The sequence below is a fragment of the Anomaloglossus baeobatrachus genome, chromosome 7 (genome assembly GCF_048569485.1).
Source record: "Anomaloglossus baeobatrachus isolate aAnoBae1 chromosome 7, aAnoBae1.hap1, whole genome shotgun sequence".
Lineage (NCBI taxonomy): Eukaryota > Metazoa > Chordata > Amphibia > Anura > Aromobatidae > Anomaloglossus > Anomaloglossus baeobatrachus.
In genome coordinates, this window is record NC_134359.1 from 24,744,389 (window position 1) to 24,767,368 (window position 22,980).

Sequence of the window (22,980 nt, forward strand, 5' to 3'; positions counted from 1 at the left end):
CAGCCAGCACAGTGTTCAGTGTGAGCTGTGCTGGCTGCTCGGCAGTCTGCAGCTGTGACCCGGGGAGAGTGGGTGCAGATTTTTGCACCCACTCTCCTCAAATGGAGGGTCTGCCCTCCTAGAAAATGGGGGATACGTTTCCTGAACGTGCCCCCATATTCTAGAAGGTCCAGAGGCGACGTGGGACATCCATATGGATTTCTGCGGACCCATTTTTTTTTTATTAAATTGGAGAACAAGGGAATGATTTGGGGAGTGTTTTTTCTAATAAAACATTTTTTGTTGTCTTTTTTTGCTTTTGTTTACTGTCAATTAGTTATGTCGGGTGTCTGATAGACGCCGTGACATCACTAATTGCTGGGCTTGATGCCAGGTGACATTACACATCTGGTATCAACCCCATTTATTACCCCGTTAGCCAACGCACCAGGGCGCGGGATGAGTTGGGGCGAAGCGCCAGGATTGGCGCATCTAATGGATGCGCCACTTCTGGGGCGGCTGCGGCCTGCTATTTTTAGGCTGGGAAGAGTCCAATAACCATGGCTCTTCCCACCCTGAGAATACCAGACCCCAGCTGTCAGCTTCACCTTGGCTGGTGATCTAATTTGGGGGGACCCCACGTTATTTTTTTTTTTATTCTTTATTTATAAATAAAAAAAAAAAACATGGGGAGCCCTCCAAATTGATCACCAGCCAAGATGAAGCTGCCAGCTGTGGTTTGCAGGCTACAGCTGTCTGCTTTACCCTGACTGGCTATCAAAAATAGGGGGGACCCCATGCCATTTTTTTCATTTTTTTTTTTTTTTTATTGGATAAATACTAAGCTAGGCACCCTTTAGTGCCACATGAAAGGTACTAAAGGTGCCAGCTTAGAATATGCAGGCGGGGGTGGGACGTTCTATATATTTGACATCCCTTCATCCATTGACGCTTTTTAGGCTGTGTGTCCACAATCAGGGTTTGCAGCGTTATGGGCACTGAGTGTTTTCCCTGCGTCCATAACGCTGCGTTGTGCAGTAGAAGCACAGTGGAAGGATTTTTGGAGATCCCATGCCCACTGTGCTTCTTTTCTCCGCAGCATAAACTGACCGGTAGCGTGGCTTCCCGAGCCTCAGCATGTCAATTTATGCTGCGGAGACGAGAGTGTTCTCTGCAGGTAGCATAGAGCTCCACAGCAGCCTGAACCCAAATCGTGGGCATGGGCAGCTGCAGGAAGTCTGGCACTGTGTACTATACGCCGTGTCGCTGGATCATGGCCACATAGCCTTAGGCCCCTTTCACACGTCAGTGATTCTGGGACGTTTGTGCTTTTTTTTAAACGTACCAGAATCACTGACATACGCAGGCTCATTATAATGAATGGGTCTGCTCACACGTCAGTGATTTTTCACTGCACGTGTCTCCATGCGGCGTACCCGCGTGTGCGTGATTGCCGCACGGAGACATGTCCATTTTTTTCTGGCATCACTGATGTCCCACGGACCACGCAGTGGTGTGATCCGTGAAACACGTGCCAGAAAAAAACGTGCTTTTAAAATAAAAAACATTTTAACTCACCCGGCTCCAGCGATGTCCTCTGCAGCCCGTCCTCCCTGTTCCTTCTGTGCCGGCTCATTATTGTCGCGCATATTCATGATGCACGACACAGCCGACCCGGAAGCAGCTGCTGCGGGGGTCAGCGCCGGCCGGATGCTGCACCGCGGGAGCGATCAGCACCATGGAGAGCGGGAGCGGGTGCAGGTGAGTTAATCTCTAAGTGCAATCACGGGCCACGGAGAACGGAGCCCGGATTGCAACCCACGTGTGCCGTGATTCACGGCACACGGAGGGACATGTGCGTGTTTTACACGCCAGTGAAAAACGTCAGTGTTTTTCACTGACATGTGAAGCGGGCCTAAAAGTGAGAATATTGTTGCTACAGCAACATTTTGGGTGAAGTAGCTGTGGATTCAAAATGCTTAATATACTCCTGAATAAAATCCTTGATGGGTGCAGATTCCAAAATGGGGTCACTTGTGGGGGGTTTCTGACGTATAGGTACCTAAGGGGCTTGGTGCGCGAAGTTTATTTCAACTTTTCCAAAATTCAAATGGTGCTCCTTCCATTCCAAGCCCTCCCATTTATCCAAACAGAATGTGGAGAAGGAAATGACATCACAGGTTTTTTTTTCCAAAGGTCTGTGTTCAACCAACTTTATTATCACTGACAAGTCTTAAAAAACGCACCTAAAAAAACGCATGAAAAACGCATGAAAAACGCATGAAAAACGCATGCGTTTTCGATGCGTTGTTTCTCAAAAAGCATTGTTTACAATTCTCCCCTCTGCCAGAGGGTGCGTTTTTTTCCGCGCGGAAAAAAAAGCAACGTGTGCACATACCCTTACAGAACAGGAGAAATTAAAGTTGTCTTTCAAACACATTTTTTTGCAGCTCCCTGAGCTCTGCTTCATGGCAACAATGTTGCAACACTGCCTGCAAGCTTGGAGGCTAGGCTGCTTTCAGACATCAGTTTTTTTTGCATCAGGCACAATCCGGCTCAAAAACCTATGCAACGGATGCGGCGAAAAAAAATGGGTCCGTTGCATACGTTTTTTTTGTATGGATCCGGTATGATACTGAGCATGCACAGTTCAAATAACCGCATCCGGCCGCTGGATGCGTTTTTTGCCGCAGGACGCCGCACCCGGCGCCCATAGGCTTGCATTGTAAATCACGCCACATCGCTGCAGACAAGAAACGCTGCAAGCAACGTTCCATGCAGCCGCCGCATCGGCTAAATATGCCGTATCCGGCAAAAACCGGACGCAACGGATTACTGCGATCCCCTCACATGACACTCGTCTCACGCTGGCAGAACAGCAGAGCCCGAGTATCATGCAAGTGTCCCTGCGACTGAGGTCCGACCGTGCGAGCGGACCTCAGCTGCGGGGAGGGGAGGGCTGGCACTAAGGAGGGGAGGGAGGGATTTATCTTCCTCTCCCCTCCGTAGCCAGCTATTGCCATTCTCGCACTGCACTCACAGTACACCTGTGTACCGCGAGTGCAGTGCGATTTTTTTTTTTTTTTTTCTCTCGCCCCATACACTTGAATGGGTGCGAGAGAAAGAGTCTCGCATTACAGTCGCAGCATGCTGCGATTGTTTTCTTGGTCCGATTAGGGTGATTATCGGATCGCATCACCCACCCAGCACGGCTGCACACTCTGACAGGAGCGGGTCAGCTGCATGTATTTCTATGCAGCTGACACTCTCCTGTCCAAAGAGTGTGCGGCCGTGCTGAGTGATGTGATCCAATAATCGTGTGAGTCATACATTCATGTGAGTGCACCCTTATTATAATCACACACAGCTCTGCGGTGTGAGCAGAGTGGCTGTCGCACATCACACTGGTAACACCTTTTTATTATTTTTTTTTTTATTAAAATAAGCTCTGGAGGCGGAGTTATCTTCTAGGAAGCATCCACCCCATAGCCTGGAAGAGCTCATTTACATAACGTAATAAAAGATGATATTTTAACAACGAGGCATCTGATATGAGGCATAAAGGTATGGTTTTTTTCAGCATTCTATAACCTGTATGCTCATATTAGCAGTTTAAAAGGTCAAAGTGGTGACAGATTCCCTTTAAGCAGGGGTTGTCCATTAGTGGACAATCTCTTTGGGTTTGTTTACGCGATGCGATCATGCTGTGCTTATATTTGCTTCTTTTTTTCCACAATTTTCCAAAACAGTGTTAAAATGCATTGCTTTATTTATGCACAGCAAAAAATAAATAAAAATGTTTTCATTGTGGGAATATGCCATGTACTAATGTTCACCTGTAGTGGGCACTTCACAGGGAGTACCAAGCCAACTGTTTGTATAAGAAAGCCCCTTAAAAAAAGAAGTGTGAACCTGTCCTGTGCTGCCCACTTTGGGGTTACAGTCTATGAAATTGGGATGAATTGTGCCTCTAATTCCTGGATTCCCTGTAATGTATCATTAGGAGTGCGCTGTGGATAAATGAGCGCAATAGGGTCTGGTAAAGATGTAGTTAAATAGGGAGATGGCTCACCTTGTATGGTTGTGCCTGACACAGCCCTGTATACAGCTTGGATACAGCTGCTGTAGATGCCCTACGGCTGAGAATGATCCAAACGGCACCAGAACAATGTGGTGGTCTCTGCTGGAGAGTGATGAGATGGACAGACGTTGAATGCGGATGAAAGGTGGTTTATTTCAACGCGTTTCAAAGAGATCCTCACTTCTTCAGTGGCTTCCTGAAGAAAGCAAATGCTTGGCTCTCATCATTCTCCAGCAGAGACCACCACATTGTTCTTCTGGTTCCGTTTGGATCATTAGGAGGATCACGGCCACAAAGCCTGAATTACTCGATGGCCCATGTGCCTGCGCTGACTCGCTAGATGCCTCCAGTTTTGGGAAAATGGTAGTTTGCCCTGTGTGTGGTTCATGGCATCTTGTATGAGTAAGTGCTAATATTGTAGGGGATTTTTACTTTTTATGCCGACTTTCTCTTCAAAATTTTGTGCTTCTATTAAAAGGGTTTTCCTGCTTTGATGTCATTTTGAAGATGTGTTCTCTCTACACCACATATGTCAAACGCTGTCCCGCAGGCTGATTTTTTTTTTTTTTGCCAGGTGTCTATTATACTGTATAGAGGACTATGTGGGGCCCATTATACTGTATGGAGGGCTATGTGGGGCCCATTATACTGTATGGAGGGCTATGTGGGGCCCATTATACTGTATGGAGGGCTATGTGGGGCCCATTATACTGTATGGAGGGCTATGTGGGGCCCATTATTGTGTATGGAGGGCTATGTGGGGCCCATTATTGTGTATGGAGGGCTATGTGGGGCCCATTATTCTGTATGGAGGGCTATGTGGGGCCCATTATTCTGTATGGAGGGCTATGTGGGGCCCATTATTCTGTATGGAGGGCTATGTGGGGCCCATTATTCTGTATGGAGGGCTATGTGGGGCCCATTATTCTGTATGGAGGGCTATGTGGGGCCCATTATTCTGTATGGAGGGCTATGTGGGGCCCATTATTCTGTATGGAGGGCTATGTGGGGCTCATTATTCTGTATGGAGGGCTATGTGGGGCCCATTATTCTGTATGGAGGGCTATGTGGGGCCCATTATTCTGTATGGAGGGCTATGTGGGGCCATTATTCTGTATGGAGGGCTATGTGGGGCACATTATTCTGTATGGAGGGCTATGTGGGGCACATTATTCTGTATGGAGGACTATGTGGGGCTCATTATCTTGTACGGAGGGCTATGTGGGGCCCATTATTCTGTACGGAGGGCTATGTGGGGCCCGTTATTCTGTACGGAGGGCTATGTGGGGCCCATTACCTCGCACGGAGGACTATGTGGGGCCCTTTATTTTGTACGGAGGGCTATGTGGGGCACTTTATCTTGTATGGAGGGCTATGTGGGGCTCATTACTGAGACACACACAATTACTAAGAGGCAGTCTGGAACACCGTTTATTGCTTAGATGGTGGGGCGCTTCACCATGCGTGGTGCCAATTCATTAAAAGTTTATGGAAGTGATGGAAGCAATCCACGCTAGTCTTGCAATCAGACCTATAGATACAGTGGAGAGGATCATCAGAAATGCCTACATTCGCTAGTCCAACAGCCACAGACATGGGAAGCTTGGGATCTCCAATCTAGTCATTTTTGGGGGTCCCCACAGTGGGTTTCTCAGAGGTAATTTCTTATGTACTCAATTTGAGGAGATCCTGTACAAAACACACAATTGTGCAGACTTAAACTGGGTTCACACATAGCGACAGCGATGTCGCTGTTACGTCACCATTTTCTGTGACGCAAAAGCGACCTTGTAAGTCGTTGTTATGATCACTGCTTAGCTGTCAAACACAGCGACGCAGCAGCGATTATAAAGACACGCGTCGCTGTGGAAGCCATGCAGCACTTGGTAACTAAGGTAAATATCGTGTAACCATTACCCGATATTTACCTTGGTTACCAGCGCACACGCTTAGCGCTGGCTCCCTGCTCTCCTAATTACCCGATGTGTACTCCGGCTACGTGAGCAGGGAGCCAGCACTGGCAGCATGAGAGCGCGGTGCTAGTAACTAATGTAAATATCGGGTAACCAAGGAAAGGGCTTCTTGGTTACCTGATGTTTACTGTGGTTACAGCTTACTGCAGCTGCCAGACGCCGGCTCCTGCTCCCTGCTCGCTTCATTTCGTCGCTCTCTTGCTGTCACACAGAGCGATGTGCGCTTCACAGCGGGAGAGCGACGACCAAAAAATGAAGCAGGACATTCAGCAACGAGCGGCGACCTCACAGCAGGGGCCGGGTCGTTGCTGGATGTCACACACAGCGACAGCGACGGGACATCGCTGCTACGTCACAGAAAATGGTGACGTAGCAGCGACGTCGTTGTCGCCGTCGCTGTGTGTGACACCACCTTTAGTAGGAAAGTTGTTAGCTTGGACAGTTTAAGTAGTCGCTCCAGAGCCTGCACTGGTAGTAGTGGGTGGTCAGCGGCACATTCTGGGGTCTGGTATCTTCTATATTGCGTCATGCAGGATGGCTTAAGTGTCCATGATGTGTCTTTTGGTACAGTTTATGTGCTATATTGTTTCTGCCTTCTATAGGCCACCATATTTAAGCAATGATGCCGAGGTAGTCGGCACGAGCAGGCTGAGCCCTGTGATTGCCTGCAGTGGTCATGTGTGCTGTTGTGATTTCACTGCTGCGCCTGTGCTCGTGGGTCATCCGTACATCTCAGAAATGCGCTGTAAAGTTTGAAGCCCCCTTTCCCATGAGATCCATATGTACAGTATACACTAATTAATTCCTTTTGGATTTTGTTCACAGGTCAAAGTAGTGAAGTTTTCCTACATGTGGACCATTAGTAACTTCAGTTTTTGCCGAGAAGAAATGGGCGAAGTTTTAAAAAGTTCTACTTTTTCATCGGGGCCAAACGATAAAATGAAATGGTAAGAATTAGCCGTAACCAATTCTCAACACTTTCAAAAAAGTTTCCATTTGACCTAACAAATATCTTATCTCGCCCCTCCAGGTGTTTACGAGTGAACCCAAAAGGACTAGACGACGAGAGCAAGGATTACCTCTCCTTATATCTGCTGCTCGTCAGCTGCCCGAAAAGTGAAGTTCGGGCAAAGTTTAAGTTCTCGCTGCTAAATGTACGGCGAGAAGAGACAAAAGCCATGGGTGGGTTCTTATTGGCTTTTTTAGTAATTCCAACTATTGATCCTTCTAATTACAAAGTTAATGGGTTTTCGGAGATAGTCAAAAGATCCAATCTTGAGTAGATCCCCCCCCAAACCTCGTTCTGTTGCTTGTTGATTGGCTTCATAGACGGACCTAAACTTGAGTTAACTATCCTCAGCAATAGCAAAGTGTGCAACGTAAGATTAGGATAAAGCCAAAAGGGGGTCCCTTTACTGGCAAAGAGACCCTGAATCCAATGATGTATCACTTAAGCTGGGTTCACACTAAGCGACAACGACGTCGCTGTTACGTCACCATTTTCTGTGACGTAGCAGCAACCTTGTAAGTCGCTGTTATGATCGCTGCTTAGCTGTCAAACACAGCAGCCGAAGCAGCGATCATAACGACACGCGTCGCTGTGCTGCAACATGTGCAGAGAGCAGGGAGCCGCGCACACTGAGCACTGGCTCCCTGCTCTCCTAGCTACAGTACACATCGGGTTAATTACCCGATGTGTACTGCAGCTACATGTGCAGAGAGCAGGGAGCCGCGCACACTGCTTAGCGCTGGCTCCTTGCTCTCCTAGCTACAGTACACATCGGGTTAATTACCCGATGTGTACTGCAGCTACATGTGCAGAGAGCAGGGAGCCGCGCACACTGAGCACTGGCTCCCTGCTCTCCTAGCTACAGTACACATCGTGTTAATTACCCGATGTGTACTGCAGCCACATGTGCAGAGAGCTGGGAGCCGGCGCTGGCAGCGTGAGAGCGGCGGAAGCTGGTAGCGAAGGTAAATATCGGGTAACTACCTTGGTTACCCGATATTTACCTTGGTTACAGCTTACCGCAGGCTGTCAGACACCGGCTCCTGCTCCCTGCACATTCAGGATTGTTGCTCTCTCGCTGTCACACACAGCGATGTGTGCTTATCAGCGGGAGAGCAACAATAAAAAAACGAACCAGCACTGTGTGTAACGAGCAGCGATCTCACAGCAGGGGCCAGATTGCTGCTCAGTGTCACACACAGCGAGATCGCTAATGAGGTCACAAAAAACGTGACTCGGCAGCGATCTCAGCAGCGATCTCGCTGTGTGTGAAGCACCCCTTAGTGTCAGAATGGCTGCATTCAGTAAACTATCAGAGCTTAGATTTAGCAATGCAGCAGAGCTGAGAAAGCGGTCACCGCCCACGCCTGGCTCTGTGTACAATATCTATAGACAGTGAACTGCTAATCACAGGAAGGAGGGTGCCCCACTAGCTGACCTAGTCCGGCAGTGATAATCTCTTGAAACTAGAACAAACATTGTAGATAAATAACAGCACACAGTGTGATAAGAGACACATCGCTGAAATCTGTGTGTTAACCCCTACAACATGCTCTCTTCAGATTACATAGCAAAAACCTGCTGCTTCTCACCTGCTGGTTTTCCACCTATTTCTGCTCTTCTCTGGCTTTATGAAGCCAAAACTGTCAATCAAAGAGGATGGGAGGGTGGAAGTTGGGGGGGGGACAATCAGGTGGGAAGATGGGTTTAAATGATGGGCTGCGCCTTGATGTACCACGCGCCTGTGCTTGGTTTGAACAGTCATCCTATTCTGACAGGGTCTCTTTAAAAAGGAGGGATGACAATAACAGGCAGCGAGTAGTAAGGGGGTGATAACCTGTAGAAAGGTCAAGTATCCGTTAAAACAATTCTAATGTCTGTGACCAGAAGTTTGTATTATTTTGAAAGATTTATCAAAAGTGTTGCAAGCAAAATTAGGTAATCTGTAAATTTTTTTATTTATTGTATTAAGATTACATGATTGTAATTGGATTGTATCCTCCTGTTTGCCATGGGTGTGAAACGCGTAAACTCGGACCATTTGTAGAGGTGTCCTAATTATCCATTGTCCGTGTAGGGGAGACTGGGTGATCTTCATGTCATACATTATAGATCTTTATTATATTATATAATTTTTTTTTTCCTTTTTCACTATGGCAGATGTCTGACTTTTTTTTTTTTTCTTAAAAATCTTATATGTTTAACAGAGAGTCAGAGAGCTTATCGGTTTGTCCAAGGGAAGGACTGGGGCTTCAAAAAATTTATCCGGCGAGATTTCTTACTTGACGAAGCAAATGGCCTGTTACCGGATGATAAACTTACATTGTTCTGTGAGGTGAGAAGTTATTTTATTTTGGCTATAGATGCTTGATTATACAGTACATCTACAGTGGAACCTTGGCTTACGAGAACAATCCGTTCTGGGACTGTGCTTGATAACCAAGTTACTCGTTCAGCAAAGCAACATTTCCCATAGGAAATCATTGTAATGCAGACAATTCGTTCCACAACTTGTTAAATGTCCCATCCTGGTCCCTTGTTGTGCCATTCCTCCCGCGCACAAACACGCACAAACACGCACATATTATGCTCACCTTACCTTCCGTTCCATCGCCGGCCTCCTGGATCTTGTAGTTCGCTGCGAGGATTCCTCCCTCGTCGCAATGCACCGGCGGACTACAAGATCCATGAGGCCGGCGATGGAACGGAAGGTACACATATTATGCTCACCTTACCTTCCGTTCCATCGCCGGCCTCCTGGTTCTTGTAGTTCGCTGCGAGGATTCCTCCCTCGTCGCAATGCACCGGCGGACTACAAGATCCAGGAGGCCGGCGATGGAACGGAAGGTGAGGTGAGCATAATACTGTATGTGTGTGCGTGCGTGTTTGTTTGTGTGGGTTTTGTGAGTGCATGTGTGGACTGCAAGAGCGGGTCAGAGCGCGGTGGATGTACGGAACCGGAAGTGTGTGCGGTGAGTATTTTGCTCGTACAGCAAAGCTTAGGCTAGTTTCACACTTGCGTTCAGCAGAGTCCGTCACTATGGAGAATAGCGCAGTCCGTTAACGTACTGCGCTATTCTCCATAGACTTGTATGGACAACGCACTGTAACGCAAGTGTCTGCGTTGCATCCGCTGGATGACGCAGCGTCGCTATTTTGATGCTGCGTCGGGCGGAAGGAACGCATCATGTAACATTTTTTTGAGCAGCGGAATCCTCTGGATTCCACTGCGCATGCTCTCTCTGGCTCCCTCCACCCGTAACCAGGGTACACATCGGGTAACCAAGGAACCCTGGTTACGTGTGCCGGGAGCCCGTCACTTCGCCGCTCGGCTCCGCCCCCTCCCGCACTCCGTATGTATACACACACACACACACACACACACACACACACACACACACACACACACACACACAATCGCGCGCACACACACACACTCACCTCACCTATCCCCCAGCGATGCAGTCCCCGCGGCACTGACGTCCTCACCATGGCCCCGCTCGGCTCCACCTACTTCGCACACTGCCCCCCGCCCCCGGCCCCCGCACACATTGTCGGCGATCACCCAGCGGCCGGCTACTCTGAGTGATCAGCTGATCACCCGGCGGATTGCGATATTTTGTACGATCCGTAGCATTGCGTTGTGCCACTATATGCAACGCATCCGTTGCATGCGTCACACAACGCAATGCTACGGATCCCGTCCAACGCAGGTGTGAAACTAGCCTTACTCGTAAACAGAGTTACAAATTTACAGAAAGCTTTGCTTGTTAAGCGAAATTCTCGTTAAGTGGGTTACTCGTTAAGCGAGGTTCCACTGGATTACGAGCATAATTGGTTCCGGGCGTGTGCTTTTAAACCAAGTTACTTTTATATCAAAGCGAATTTTCCATAGGAAATAATTGAAATGCAGACAATGCGTTCCACAACCCAAAAATATTTACTGTATTTATACAAACTTATTACAGTAATACAAAATAATCTGTGTGCGAGAGGTACTATAGAGAGAAAATGATGTATAAATATGACCTTTATTCTAGTACAATACACAAAAACACACCCCAAATCTATTCTCCCCAAAATAAGGGCAGAACTAAGCCAAATGGGGGGTAGGAATACTGCACAGGCAGATTACAGTGCACGCAATGTGCTGCGCTGGTTAGGAGAAAGATAGTACAATACTGCATCCACAAATGCAAATAGATAAACATGCTATATGGTATACTGTATACAGTACATAAAGTTACCTCCAGAGCGTGTCAGAGCGCGGTGAAAGGACAGAACTGGAAGTGTGCACGGTGGGAATTTGCTCTTATTGCAAATCATTGCTCTGAAACCAAGTTACAAATTATTAAAAAGCTTTGCACGTCTTGCAAAACGCTCTCAAACCAAGTTACTCTTAATCCAAGGTACATATATATATATATATATATATATATATATATATATATATATATATATATATATATATATATTACTGTGTGTGTGTCTATATATACTGTGTGTGTGTGTGTGTGTGTCTATATATACTGTGTGTGTGTATATATAGATACATAGAATGAATATATATATATATATATATATATATATATATATATATATATATTTCTAACAGATCCGTTTTCCATACACTTCAATATTAAAAAAAAAATGGATCCAGCTGAAATCCATTGTTTGGAAACTGACATAAAAGTTGTGTTTTGCACATTTTTTTTGCTCGGCACCCACCTATCCATACTGCAAACAAACCGAGCATTGGGGATAAGAGCGATGCTCGCCACTCGCCTATCCATGCTGCAAATGATCCGAGCATTGGGGATAAGAGCGATGCTTGGCACCCACCTATCCATACTGCAAATGATCCAAGCATTGGGGAGAAGAGCGATGCTCGGCACTCACCTACCCATACTGCAAATGATCCGAGCATTGGGGATAAGAGCGATGCTCGGCACCCACCTATCCATACTGCAAACGATCCGAGCATTGGGGATAAGAGCGATGCTCGGCATCCACCTATCCATACTGCAAATAATCCGAGCATTGGGGATAAGAGTGATGCTCGGCACCCACCTATCCATACTACAAACGATCCGAGCATTGGGGATAAGAGCGATGCTCGGCACTCGCCTATCCATGCTGCAAACAAACCGAGCATTGGGGAGAAGAGTGATGCTCGGCACTCACCTATCCATGCTGCAAACAAACCGAGCATTGGGGAGAAGAGTGATGCTCGGCACTCACCTATCCATGCTGCAAACAAACCGAGCATTGGGGAGAAGAGTGATGCTCGGCACTCACCTATCCATGCTGCAAATGATCAGAGCATTGGGGATAAGAGCGATGCTCGGCACCCACCTATCCATACTGCAAATGATCCGAGCATTGGGGATAAGAGCGATGCTCGGCACTCGCCTATCCATACTGCAAATGATCTGAGCATTGGGGATAAGAGCGATGCTCGGCACTCGCCTATCCATACTGCAGATGATCCGAGCATTGGGGATAAGAGCGATGCTCGGCACTCACCTATCCATACTGCAAATGATCCGAGCATTGGGGATAAGAGCGATGCTCGGCACTCACCTATCCATGCTGCAAATGATCTGAGCATTGGGGATAAGAGCGATGCTCGGCACTCGCCTATCCATACTGCAGATGATCCGAGCATTGGGGATAAGAGCGATGCTCGGCACTCACCTATCCATACTGCAAATGATCCGAGCATTGGGGATAAGAGCGATGCTCGGCACTCACCTATCCATACTGCAAATGATCCGAGCATTGGGGATAAGAGCGATGCTCGGCACTCACCTATCCATACTGCAAATGATCCGAGCATTGGGGAGAAGAGCGATGCTCGGCACTCACCTATCCATACTGCAAATGATCCGAGCATTGGGGATAAGAGCGATGCTCGGCACTCACCTATCCATACTGCAAATGATCCGAGCATTGGGGATAAGAGTGATGCTCGGCACCTACCTATCCATACTGCAAATGATCCGAGCATTGGGGATAAGAGCGATGCTCGGCACTCGCCTATCCATACTGCAAATGATCCGAGCATTGGGGATAAGAGCGATGCTCAGCACCTACCTATCCATACTGCAAATGATCCGAGCATTGGGGATAAGAGCGATGCTCGGCACCTACCTATCCATACTGCAAATGATCCGAGCATTGGGGATAAGAGCGATGCTCGGCACTCGCCTATCCATACTGCAAATGATCCGAGCATTGGGGATAAGAGCGATGCTCGGCACCTACCTATCCATACTGCAAATGATCCGAGCATTGGGGATAAGAGCGATGCTCGGCACTCACCTATCCATGCTGCAAACGATCCGAGCAATGGGGATAAGAGCGATGCTCGGCACTCACCTATCCATACTGCAGATGATCCGAGCATTGGGGATAAGAGCGATGCTCGGCACTCACCTATCCATACTGCAAATGATCCGAGCATTGGGGATAAGAGCGATGCTCGGCACTCACCTATCCATACTGCAAATGATCCGAGCATTGGGGATAAGAGCGATGCTCGGCACCTACCTATCCATACTGCAGATGATCCGAGCATTGGGGATAAGAGCGATGCTCGGCACTCACCTATCCATACTGCAAATGATCCGAGCATTGGGGATAAGAGCGATGCTCGGCACTCGCCTATCCATACTGCAAATGATCCGAGCATTGGGGATAAGAGCGATGCTCGGCACTCGCCTATCCATACTGCAAATGATCCGAGCATTGGGGATAAGAGCGATGCTCGGCACCTACCTATCCATACTGCAAATGATCCGAGCATTGGGGAGAAGAGTGATGCTCGGCACCTACCTATCCATACTGCAAATGATCCGAGCATTGGGGATAAGAGCGATGCTCGGCACTCGCCTATCCATACTGCAAATGATCCGAGCATTGGGGATAAGAGCGATGCTCGGCACCTACCTATCCATACTGCAAATGATCCGAGCATTGGGGATAAGAGCGATGCTCGGCACTCACCTATCCATACTGCAAATGATCCGAGCATTGGGGATAAGAGCGATGCTCGGCACTCACCTATCCATACTGCAAATGATCCGAGCATTGGGGATAAGAGTGATGCTCGGCACCTACCTATCCATACTGCAAATGATCCGAGCATTGGGGAGAAGAGTGATGCTCGGCACCTACCTATCCATACTGCAAATGATCCGAGCATTGGGGATAAGAGCGATGCTCGGCACTCGCCTATCCATACTGCAAATGATCCGAGCATTGGGGATAAGAGCGATGCTCGGCACCTACCTATCCATACTGCAAATGATCCGAGCATTGGGGATAAGAGCGATGCTCGGCACTCACCTATCCATACTGCAAATGATCCGAGCATTGGGGATAAGAGCGATGCTCGGCACTCACCTATCCATACTGCAAATGATCCGAGCATTGGGGAGAAGAGTGATGCTCGGCACTCATTTTTCCATACTGCAAATGATCCGAGCATTGGGGATAAGAGCGATGCTCAGCACTCACCTTTCCATACTGCAAATGATCCGAGCATTGGGGATAAGAGCGATGCTCGGCACTCACCTTTCCATACTGCAAATGATCCGAGCATTGGGGATAAGAGCGATGCTCGGCACCCACCTATCCATACTGCAAATGATCCGAGCATTGGGGATAACAGCGATGCTCGGCACTCACCTATCCATACTGCAAATGATCTGAGCATTGGGGAGAAGAGCGATGCTCAGCACTCACCTTTCCATACTGCAAATGATCCGAGCATTGGGGATAAGAGCGATGCTCGGCACCCACCTATCCATACTGCAAATGATCCGAGCATTGGGGATAAGAGCAATGCTCAGCACTCGCCTATCCATACTGCAAATGATCCGAGCATTGGGGATAAGAGCGATGCTCGGCACTCACCTATCCATACTGCAAATGATCCGAGCATTGGGGATAAGAGCGATGCTCGGCACTCACCTATCCATGCTGCAAATGATCCGAGCATTGGGGATAAGAGCAATGCTCGGCACTCACCTATCCATGCTGCAAATGATCCGAGCATTGGGGAGAAGAGCGATGCTCGGCACCTACCTATCCATACTGCAAATGATCCGAGCATTGGGGAGAAGAGCGATGCTCGGCACTCACCTATCCATACTGCAAATGATCCGAGCATTGGGGATAAGAGCGATGCTCGGCACTCACCTATCCATACTGCAAATGATCCGAGCATTGGGGAGAAGAGCGATGCTCAGCACCTACCCATCCATGCTGCAAATGATCCGAGCATTGGGGAGAAGAGCGATGCTCAGCACTCGCCTATCCATACTGCAAATGATCCGAGCATTGGGGATAAGAGCGATGCTCGGCACCTACCTATCCATATTGCAAATGATCCGAGCATTGGGGAGAAGAGCGATGCTCGGCACTCACCTTTCCATACTGCAAATGATCCGAGCATTGGGGAGAAGAGCGATGCTCGGCACTCGCCTATCCATACTGCAAATGATCCGAGCATTGGGGATAACAGCGATGCTCGGCACCCACCTATCCATACTGCAAATGATCCGAGCATTGGGGATAAGAGCGATGCTCGGCACTCACCTATCCATACTGCAAATGATCCAAGCATTGGGGAGAAGAGCGATGCTCGGCACTCACCTATCCATACTGCAAATGATCCGAGCATTGGGGAGAAGAGCGATGCTCGGCACCCACCTATCCATATTGCAAACGAGCTGAGCATGTATGTTTATGGCAGATGCAGGAGAGGTATTAACGAGCGCACAGACAACCAAAAAGTCATGACTATGCCACAATAGAGGAATATTAAATCAACACTCCTTTTAAAATCGGGACGTTGAGGTCTAAATCGTTGGCATTGAAGGAGTTAACATCGCCTCATTCAGCGAATGGGCTGAAGCCGTGCCTTGGTTTTCCGTTACATAACATGTCCTCTACCAATAATTACCTAGTCGCGCCTTGCGTTCTCCTAGTAAAGGTCTGCGAGGACGCGGCTCTGCCCGTTGTTAGAGAAGCAATTTGTGAGATCCATAAAGCAGCGACATGCAGAAGGTCAGAGCCCAGGAGCGGGCGCACGCGGTCACACGGCCTCGGCACCGGCGCGGCTTGATTAGGAGCTTTCATGGCTTATGAATGTGTTAACCACTACTACACTTCCTCTGATCTGCGTCTCCTGGAAACATGCAAAATTGGCAAGATTGCAACTTAATTATATGATATTATGGCGTGCAAGGGAATAATTGATATACAGCCCCCGAGACCACATGGTGCAAATATAGCACATCCCATTTCCATTTAGACAAGTTAAATGAGCTGTACAATGAATTTGTTATGAATACAATTACGGGGCTGACAAAGAAGATGCAGCCCCTGTCTGGTCTCCGAGCGAGCACAATCCGAACTGACTGCTGCGTCTCTCCGCCTAATGGCCCAACCAATTGGTAATTCGGGTAATCGGTTGGATGTCATTAAAGAAAAAGACAAAAGCGCAGGCGGTTCTATCGAGTGCATCATTCCGGGTATTAAAACAGCATTACGTATGGAGAGATTGCAGCAAAGTCTGTGCGCAGAAAGCACGCTTACAAGCATAGCCGCCCTCTTACATGAGCCAGGTGTGCGCAAGACTCCATGTTCTTCAGTCGGGGTCAATGCACTAAACGGTTATTCCCATCTTAAAGGGATGGCTGATCCGATATATATGGGTCTCACACTGTATAGATGAGGCTATATGGGGCTCATACTGTATATAGGAGGCTATATGGGGTTCATACTGTATATAGGAGGCTATTTGGGGCCCATACTGTATAGAGGAGGCTTTATGGGGCTCATACTGTATAGAGGAGGGTATATGGGGCTCATACTGTATAGAGGAGGCTATATGGGGCTCATACTGTATATAAGGGGCTATATGGGGCTCATACTGTATAGAGGAGGCTATATGGGGCTCATACTGTATAGAGGAGGCTTTATGGGGCTCATACTGTATATAGGCGGCTATATGGGGCTCATACTGTATATAAGGGGCTATATGGGGCTCATACTGTATATAAGGGGCTATATGAGACTCATACTGTATAGAGGAGGCTTTATGGGGCTCATACTGTATATAGGAGGCTATATGGGGCTCATACTGTATATAAGGGGCTATATGGGGCTCATACTGTATAGAGGAGGCTATATGGGGCTCATACTGTATAGAGAAGGCCATATGGGGCTTGTACTGTATATAAGGGGCTATGTGTGGGCTCATACTGTATATAAGGAGCTCATACTGTATATAAGGGGCTATGTGTGGGCTCGTACTGTATATGGGGCTCGTACTGTATATGGGGCTTGTACTGTATATATGGAGTTCATACTGTATATAAGGGGTTATGTGGGGGCTCATGTTGTATATAGAAGGCTATATGGGCTCATAATGTATATAGGATGCTGTGTTGGGCTCATGCTGTATATAGGGTGATGTCGGCATATTTAATTCTGCTCAATATTGAGGGATGCAATTAATATAAAATAATACTTATAAGTAATAGATTAATATCGAGGATGATTAATTTCAGCCTCTTGGTTCGGCCTGTATACCAGTCAGTCTGTCATGTGGCCCCTCGGGAAAATGACTAGCCCACCTGTGACCTAATATTATTAAACACTTGTAGCATTTTATGTTGTGTTAATCCTGTAGGATTGTGTTCCCAGTCCCCTCCTAATTTGTGCTCTTCTCATTTCCCAGGTAAGCGTAGTCCAAGACTCTGTGAACATATCAGGACAGTCCAGCACAAACAATCTGAAAGTGCCAGAATGCCGCCTGGCCGAGGACATGGGGTATCTGTGGGAGACCTCCAGGTTTACAGATTGCAGCCTGTATGTGGGCGGCCAGGAATTTAAAGCTCACAAATCCATCCTCGCAGGTAACATTTCCAGCCGCCGGCCTTATCCTCTTTTCTTCCGACTCCCCGAGAAGAGCGATCATCTGATCACGTGTCGCCTGTCTCTTGCAGCTCGATCCCCGGTGTTCAATGCCATGTTCGAACATGAAATGGAAGAAAGCAAGAAGGTATTAATGTCCACAGCGTTGTGCCGGGAGATAAATCCGGCTCTGAGCCGCTGCAAATGTTTGGGTTTTTCTTCTCTAATATTTCACTCCTTTTTTTTTTTGTATATTTTTTTTGCGTTATTTACTGCTGCACATCTGTCGTAATTTTTTGCTGTGCTCTGCAGATAGTGCCTAGCGTTTCTCTTGTTTGTGTAACAGGATCCTCTATCTATTGTTTTAGTGCGGTGATATATTTATGGAGCCATGGCGGAAGTACTTATGTATGTATGTAGGAGTCCTGTAATCGTCCCCACTCCACCATTCAGAGCCCTCAATCTATTAGAATACAATAGAAGCCTACCGGTTTCAATGGGAATTGTGCAATACTTCATTTCCCGCATGGAGGCACTGCAGGGAGAATTGAACGTTTGCTGACAAGTTCCCTCTGCAGATTAGTTTATTGCACGACATCACGTGATCTGTATATTATAGGCAACCCATCGGACCCTCCATTGCTGCCCGTCCAAATATGCTTTACAGGCAGCAAAGCAATTATACTCCTCAATTTAGAACAAGAGACCAATAAAAACAAATGGATTATTTACACAGATTATTATTATTATTATTTTCATTATTATTGGTATGATTATTATTAGTTTTATTGTTGGTTTTATTTTTACAATTAGTTTATTATTGTTAATATTATTATTATTATTATTATTATTATTAGAAGTAGTAGTATATGTTTTCCGATTATTAGTTATTGCTTTATTTATTCATAATTGTATTATTATTATTTTCATTGTTATTTTTATTTTATTATTATTATTATTATTAGTTTTATTTTATTAGTTTTATTTGTTTTAGTAATGTATAATAATAATAATATAATAAATAAATCATAACTAATAATAATCATAACTATTATTATATCGATAAATTATAATAATACTTTATCGATATAGTAATAATATCAGTAGTAGTAATAGTTTTGATTATTAGTTATTTGTTTTATTATTATTATTAATAATAATATAAATATACAATTATTAATAAAACAACTAATAATCATAAAACTAATACTACTACTAATAATATTTTCATTATTATTGGTATGATTATTATTAGTTTTATTATTGTTGGTTTTATTTTTCAATTTTTTTCATCATCATTATTATTATTATTAATTGGAAGAATGAAACCAACAATAATAAAACTAATAATAATATTAGTATTGGTATGATTATTATTATTATTAATAATAGAAAAGTGGATGATTATTAGTAGTGGTAGTAATATTTTTTAATAGTTTTACTATGTTGTTGTTGTTATCATTTGTTATAGATTTATTTATTACATTATTTATACATTTTACTGAGATTTTTATTTTTACTGGTTCGTTTAATTTATCATTTTATTTTTTACGGATGTTAAGATTTTTTTTTTTTTATTACATTTTTATTTTATGCAGAGATATAATTATGTAGCGCTATAATATACAGCTATCTGTGGACATTATCAATTCTTCACAACTGTGCAATTAGTGACAGAATATTTCCCACATCATCACCCCTGTCCCAAATGGCATATTGGGGGGGGGGGGGGCGCCATGGTCAGGTTCCTGGTTGTCTGTATACTTTGTCTTGCTATTTATTTATTTTTTTTTTTTCCTTCTCGGTGAGATTTAATATAATGAATTGCTGCAGATTTTCTTCGTATGACCTGAGCGGCTGATTTCTTTCTATAGTTTCTGCCCGTTCACCTTCTCTTCCTATTATTTTTGTGCTCGTCTTTTTTCCTGCCTTTTTGCTTTACTGACTCCATTTTTTTAAAAAAATCTAATACATTGGTGCCACTTGTAAATAAAAGCGTTGTCGAGACCCTTTCTCACTTTTTTTTTTAAATTGAGGCGTATAACTTACCAATATACTGAGTCGGGCCAGGTTCCCGAATGCTCAGGTAGCCGTTCTGGGTCCTGGACGTTTCGGATTTCTTATGTTGGAGCTGTATATGATGGGACCGGCTAAGTCGCCCCTATTTTATGCATTGGCTGTATGACTTTCTTTAACATCGGGGTTGTCACTGTTTCTGTTATTCCTGGTGGAATGTCGGCTGCAGCCAATCAGTCGTCACTGATTGGCTGCCGCAATCACATGACATTTCTTACTGGAGCCTTGTGGGTGGGTAATCGTGGCGGCAATATGGATCAATATAGATCATTGCTGTTTTTTTGGGGGGGGGTGTCAGCTCAGGGGTCCTGACCTTAGTCGTTAAATTTCCGCACAGCAGGTATTATAAGACAGATGCCCACCGCGCAACATGACGTCATTATCTTGCTTTTATTTTTTTATTTTTTTTTTGGTACAGAACAGAGTAGACATTAATGACATGGAACCAGAAGTGTTTAAGGAAATGATGGGCTACATCTACACCGGAAAGGCACCTAATTTAGAGAAGATGGCTGATAACTTGTTGGCAGCGGCGGATAAAGTAAGTCATTTGCCAATTAAAAGTGTTTCTATTTTTTCGCACCTTCACTAAACTGACTGTGAATGTCTGTCTCCAGGATCATTTACAAGTCAATGTTTCAATCCACAGAATATGACATCTCTTAAAGGGGAAAACACGCAGAACAATTCTGCTGTAATCAAAGACACTTTTGTTGTGTAAATTGCAACAAAGCCGCTCCAGGCCCGGCTTCCTCCCGACAAACTGCTCACTTCAAAAAGTTGTGTAAAACAAAAATAATACTGATATTTTACGTGTCACAGAAATATTTTGCAATACTTTGATGCCAGTTCTGGTGCACGCCGTTATATGAATATGTAAGGCTGTCACAGAAGCTTCAAGGAATGGTAATGTTTCTTATGCTGGTTTGTTTGCACAATTTGCAACATTTCCTTGGTGTTATTTGCTTGTACCAAATTTGCTGATGTTTACCTTGAAGTTTGACATATTTATAATTTGTGTTTCTATATAAAGATTGCAAAAAAAAAAAAAAAAAAGCATAATCTAGATGGGTCATAAAGAAAGGAAAAAAAAAAAGGGGTTGGAAACATTACATTTATGTTGCAACATTCTTAGGCTATGTGCCCACGCTGCGGAAAATGTGCGGATTTTGCCGCGGATTTCTCGCGGAAAAGCCGCGGATTTTCCAGAAATCTGCAGCACAGCTTACTCCCCAGCCATGTCTATGGCATTTGGGAAATGCTGTGCCCACGCTGCGGATTTTTCCGCAGCGGAAATCGTGCGGAAAAATCTGCAGCATGTCAATTATTGTTGCGGATTTTCGTGCGGATTTTACCTATTCAATTGAATTAAAAAAAAAAAAAAATCGCAAAATCCGCATCAAATCTTCACCTATGAAAAGGTGCGGATTCCGAGGGAAAGCTGCGGATTTTGATGCAGAAAAATCCGCAGATACAGAGTCCCGTGGGCACATAGCCTTGGGGTCTGTGCGCACTGGGAAAATGTGTTTATCAAGTAAAATCCGCACCCAGTGGCAGAATTACGCACCTGCGGCAAAAAAAACGCACCCAAAATCCACATGCAGTTTTATCGCGATTTGTTGCGGGTTTGCTGTGGTTTTGGTGCGGTTTTTCCGCGGGTTGGTCCCTGCGGTTGTTAACCATTATTTAATGGCAAAATCGCAGGTACATGTGGAAAAGAACTGACATGTTTCTTCTTTTTGCTGCAGAAATTCTACAGCAAAACCTGTAGGGAAAAAAATAACGGTGTGCGGACAGCATTTTGGATTTCCCATAGATTTTGCTAGGGAAGGACGGCAGGAAGGTTATGAAAAACTGCACCTTTTCTGCAGCATATACCGTGGCAAATCCGTGGCAAAAAAACGCAGCGTGCGCACAGGGCCTTAAATAGATGCAATCTGTTCCAGAGTTGCAATTTGTGCAAAAATTGTTTTCTTCTTTGTCGCTCCATTGGGAGACCCAGACACTTGGGTGTATAGCTTCTGCCTCCGGAGGCCACACAAAGTATTACACTTTAAAAAGTGTAACCCCTCCCCTCTGCCTATACACCCTCCCGTGCATCACGGGCCCATCAGTTTTATGCTTTGTGATGAAGGAGGCACACATTCACGCAAGCTCCACATTTAGTCAGCAGTAGCTGCTGATTTTATCGGATGGAAGAAAAGAGGGCCCCCCACAGGGCCCCCGGCATGCTCCCTTCTCACCCCACTAATGTCAGCGGTGCTGTTAAGGTTGAGGTACCCATTGCGGGTACAAAGGCTGGAGCCACATGCCGTTTTCCTTCCCCATCCCTTAGAGGCTCTGGGAGAAGTGGGATCCTAACCGGTCACCATGCACTGGGACCGGGCTCCCTCCGCAGCCCCTGGGGGAATCTGACGGACAGGAGACTGGGTATCATCAGGGACAGGCCCTGCTTCTAAGAGGTACTCTGTGTCCCCTTGGGGACGGCGCATGGAGCGCCTGTGTAACAGACGCTGCAGCGGCTGCTGTGTTTTTTGTGACGCCGGGACTACCGCGCCGACCGCGCCTGTTTGTCGGCCGCGTTATTAAATTTAGTCCCCGGCTTCTGCGGCCTAGTACCATAACTCCCGCCCCCGGGCCTGCCAGTCAGGGGTAAGGGCGGGACGCTCGACTAGACGTCGGCAGTGAGGGCTGGAGCATACTTAGGTATCCTCCTCCCCCCTCACTGAGCACTGAGGGGCACCAGATTCCCGCACTTTATTAATCACGCCCACGGCTCCCTCCTCCTCTGAGAACGCTGGCAGCCATTATTATAATCACTTCTGCCGGTGGAGGAATTCAGAACGAGCTCTACAGCTCTGGGAGGCCCAGGCAGGGAATCTGGTGGTCACGCAACCGCTTTGGGCGGTCGGTAAGCCGCACCGGTTATAGGT

The 22,980-nt window shown here is 46.1% G+C and overlaps 1 protein-coding gene across 1 annotated transcript in view; it reads left to right on the forward strand.

Moving 5' to 3' along the window:
- Nucleotides 1–22,980, forward strand: part of SPOPL (speckle type BTB/POZ protein like) — a 49,664-nt gene that overhangs the window by 11,786 nt on the left and 14,898 nt on the right. The window contains exons 2-7 of the mRNA XM_075317162.1: nt 6,859–6,980; nt 7,064–7,215; nt 9,250–9,377; nt 17,796–17,973; nt 18,064–18,119; nt 20,466–20,588. Coding sequence (XP_075173277.1) covers nt 6,859–6,980; nt 7,064–7,215; nt 9,250–9,377; nt 17,796–17,973; nt 18,064–18,119; nt 20,466–20,588 — 759 coding nt within the window. The remainder of the gene's footprint in view (nt 1–6,858; nt 6,981–7,063; nt 7,216–9,249; nt 9,378–17,795; nt 17,974–18,063; nt 18,120–20,465; nt 20,589–22,980) is intronic.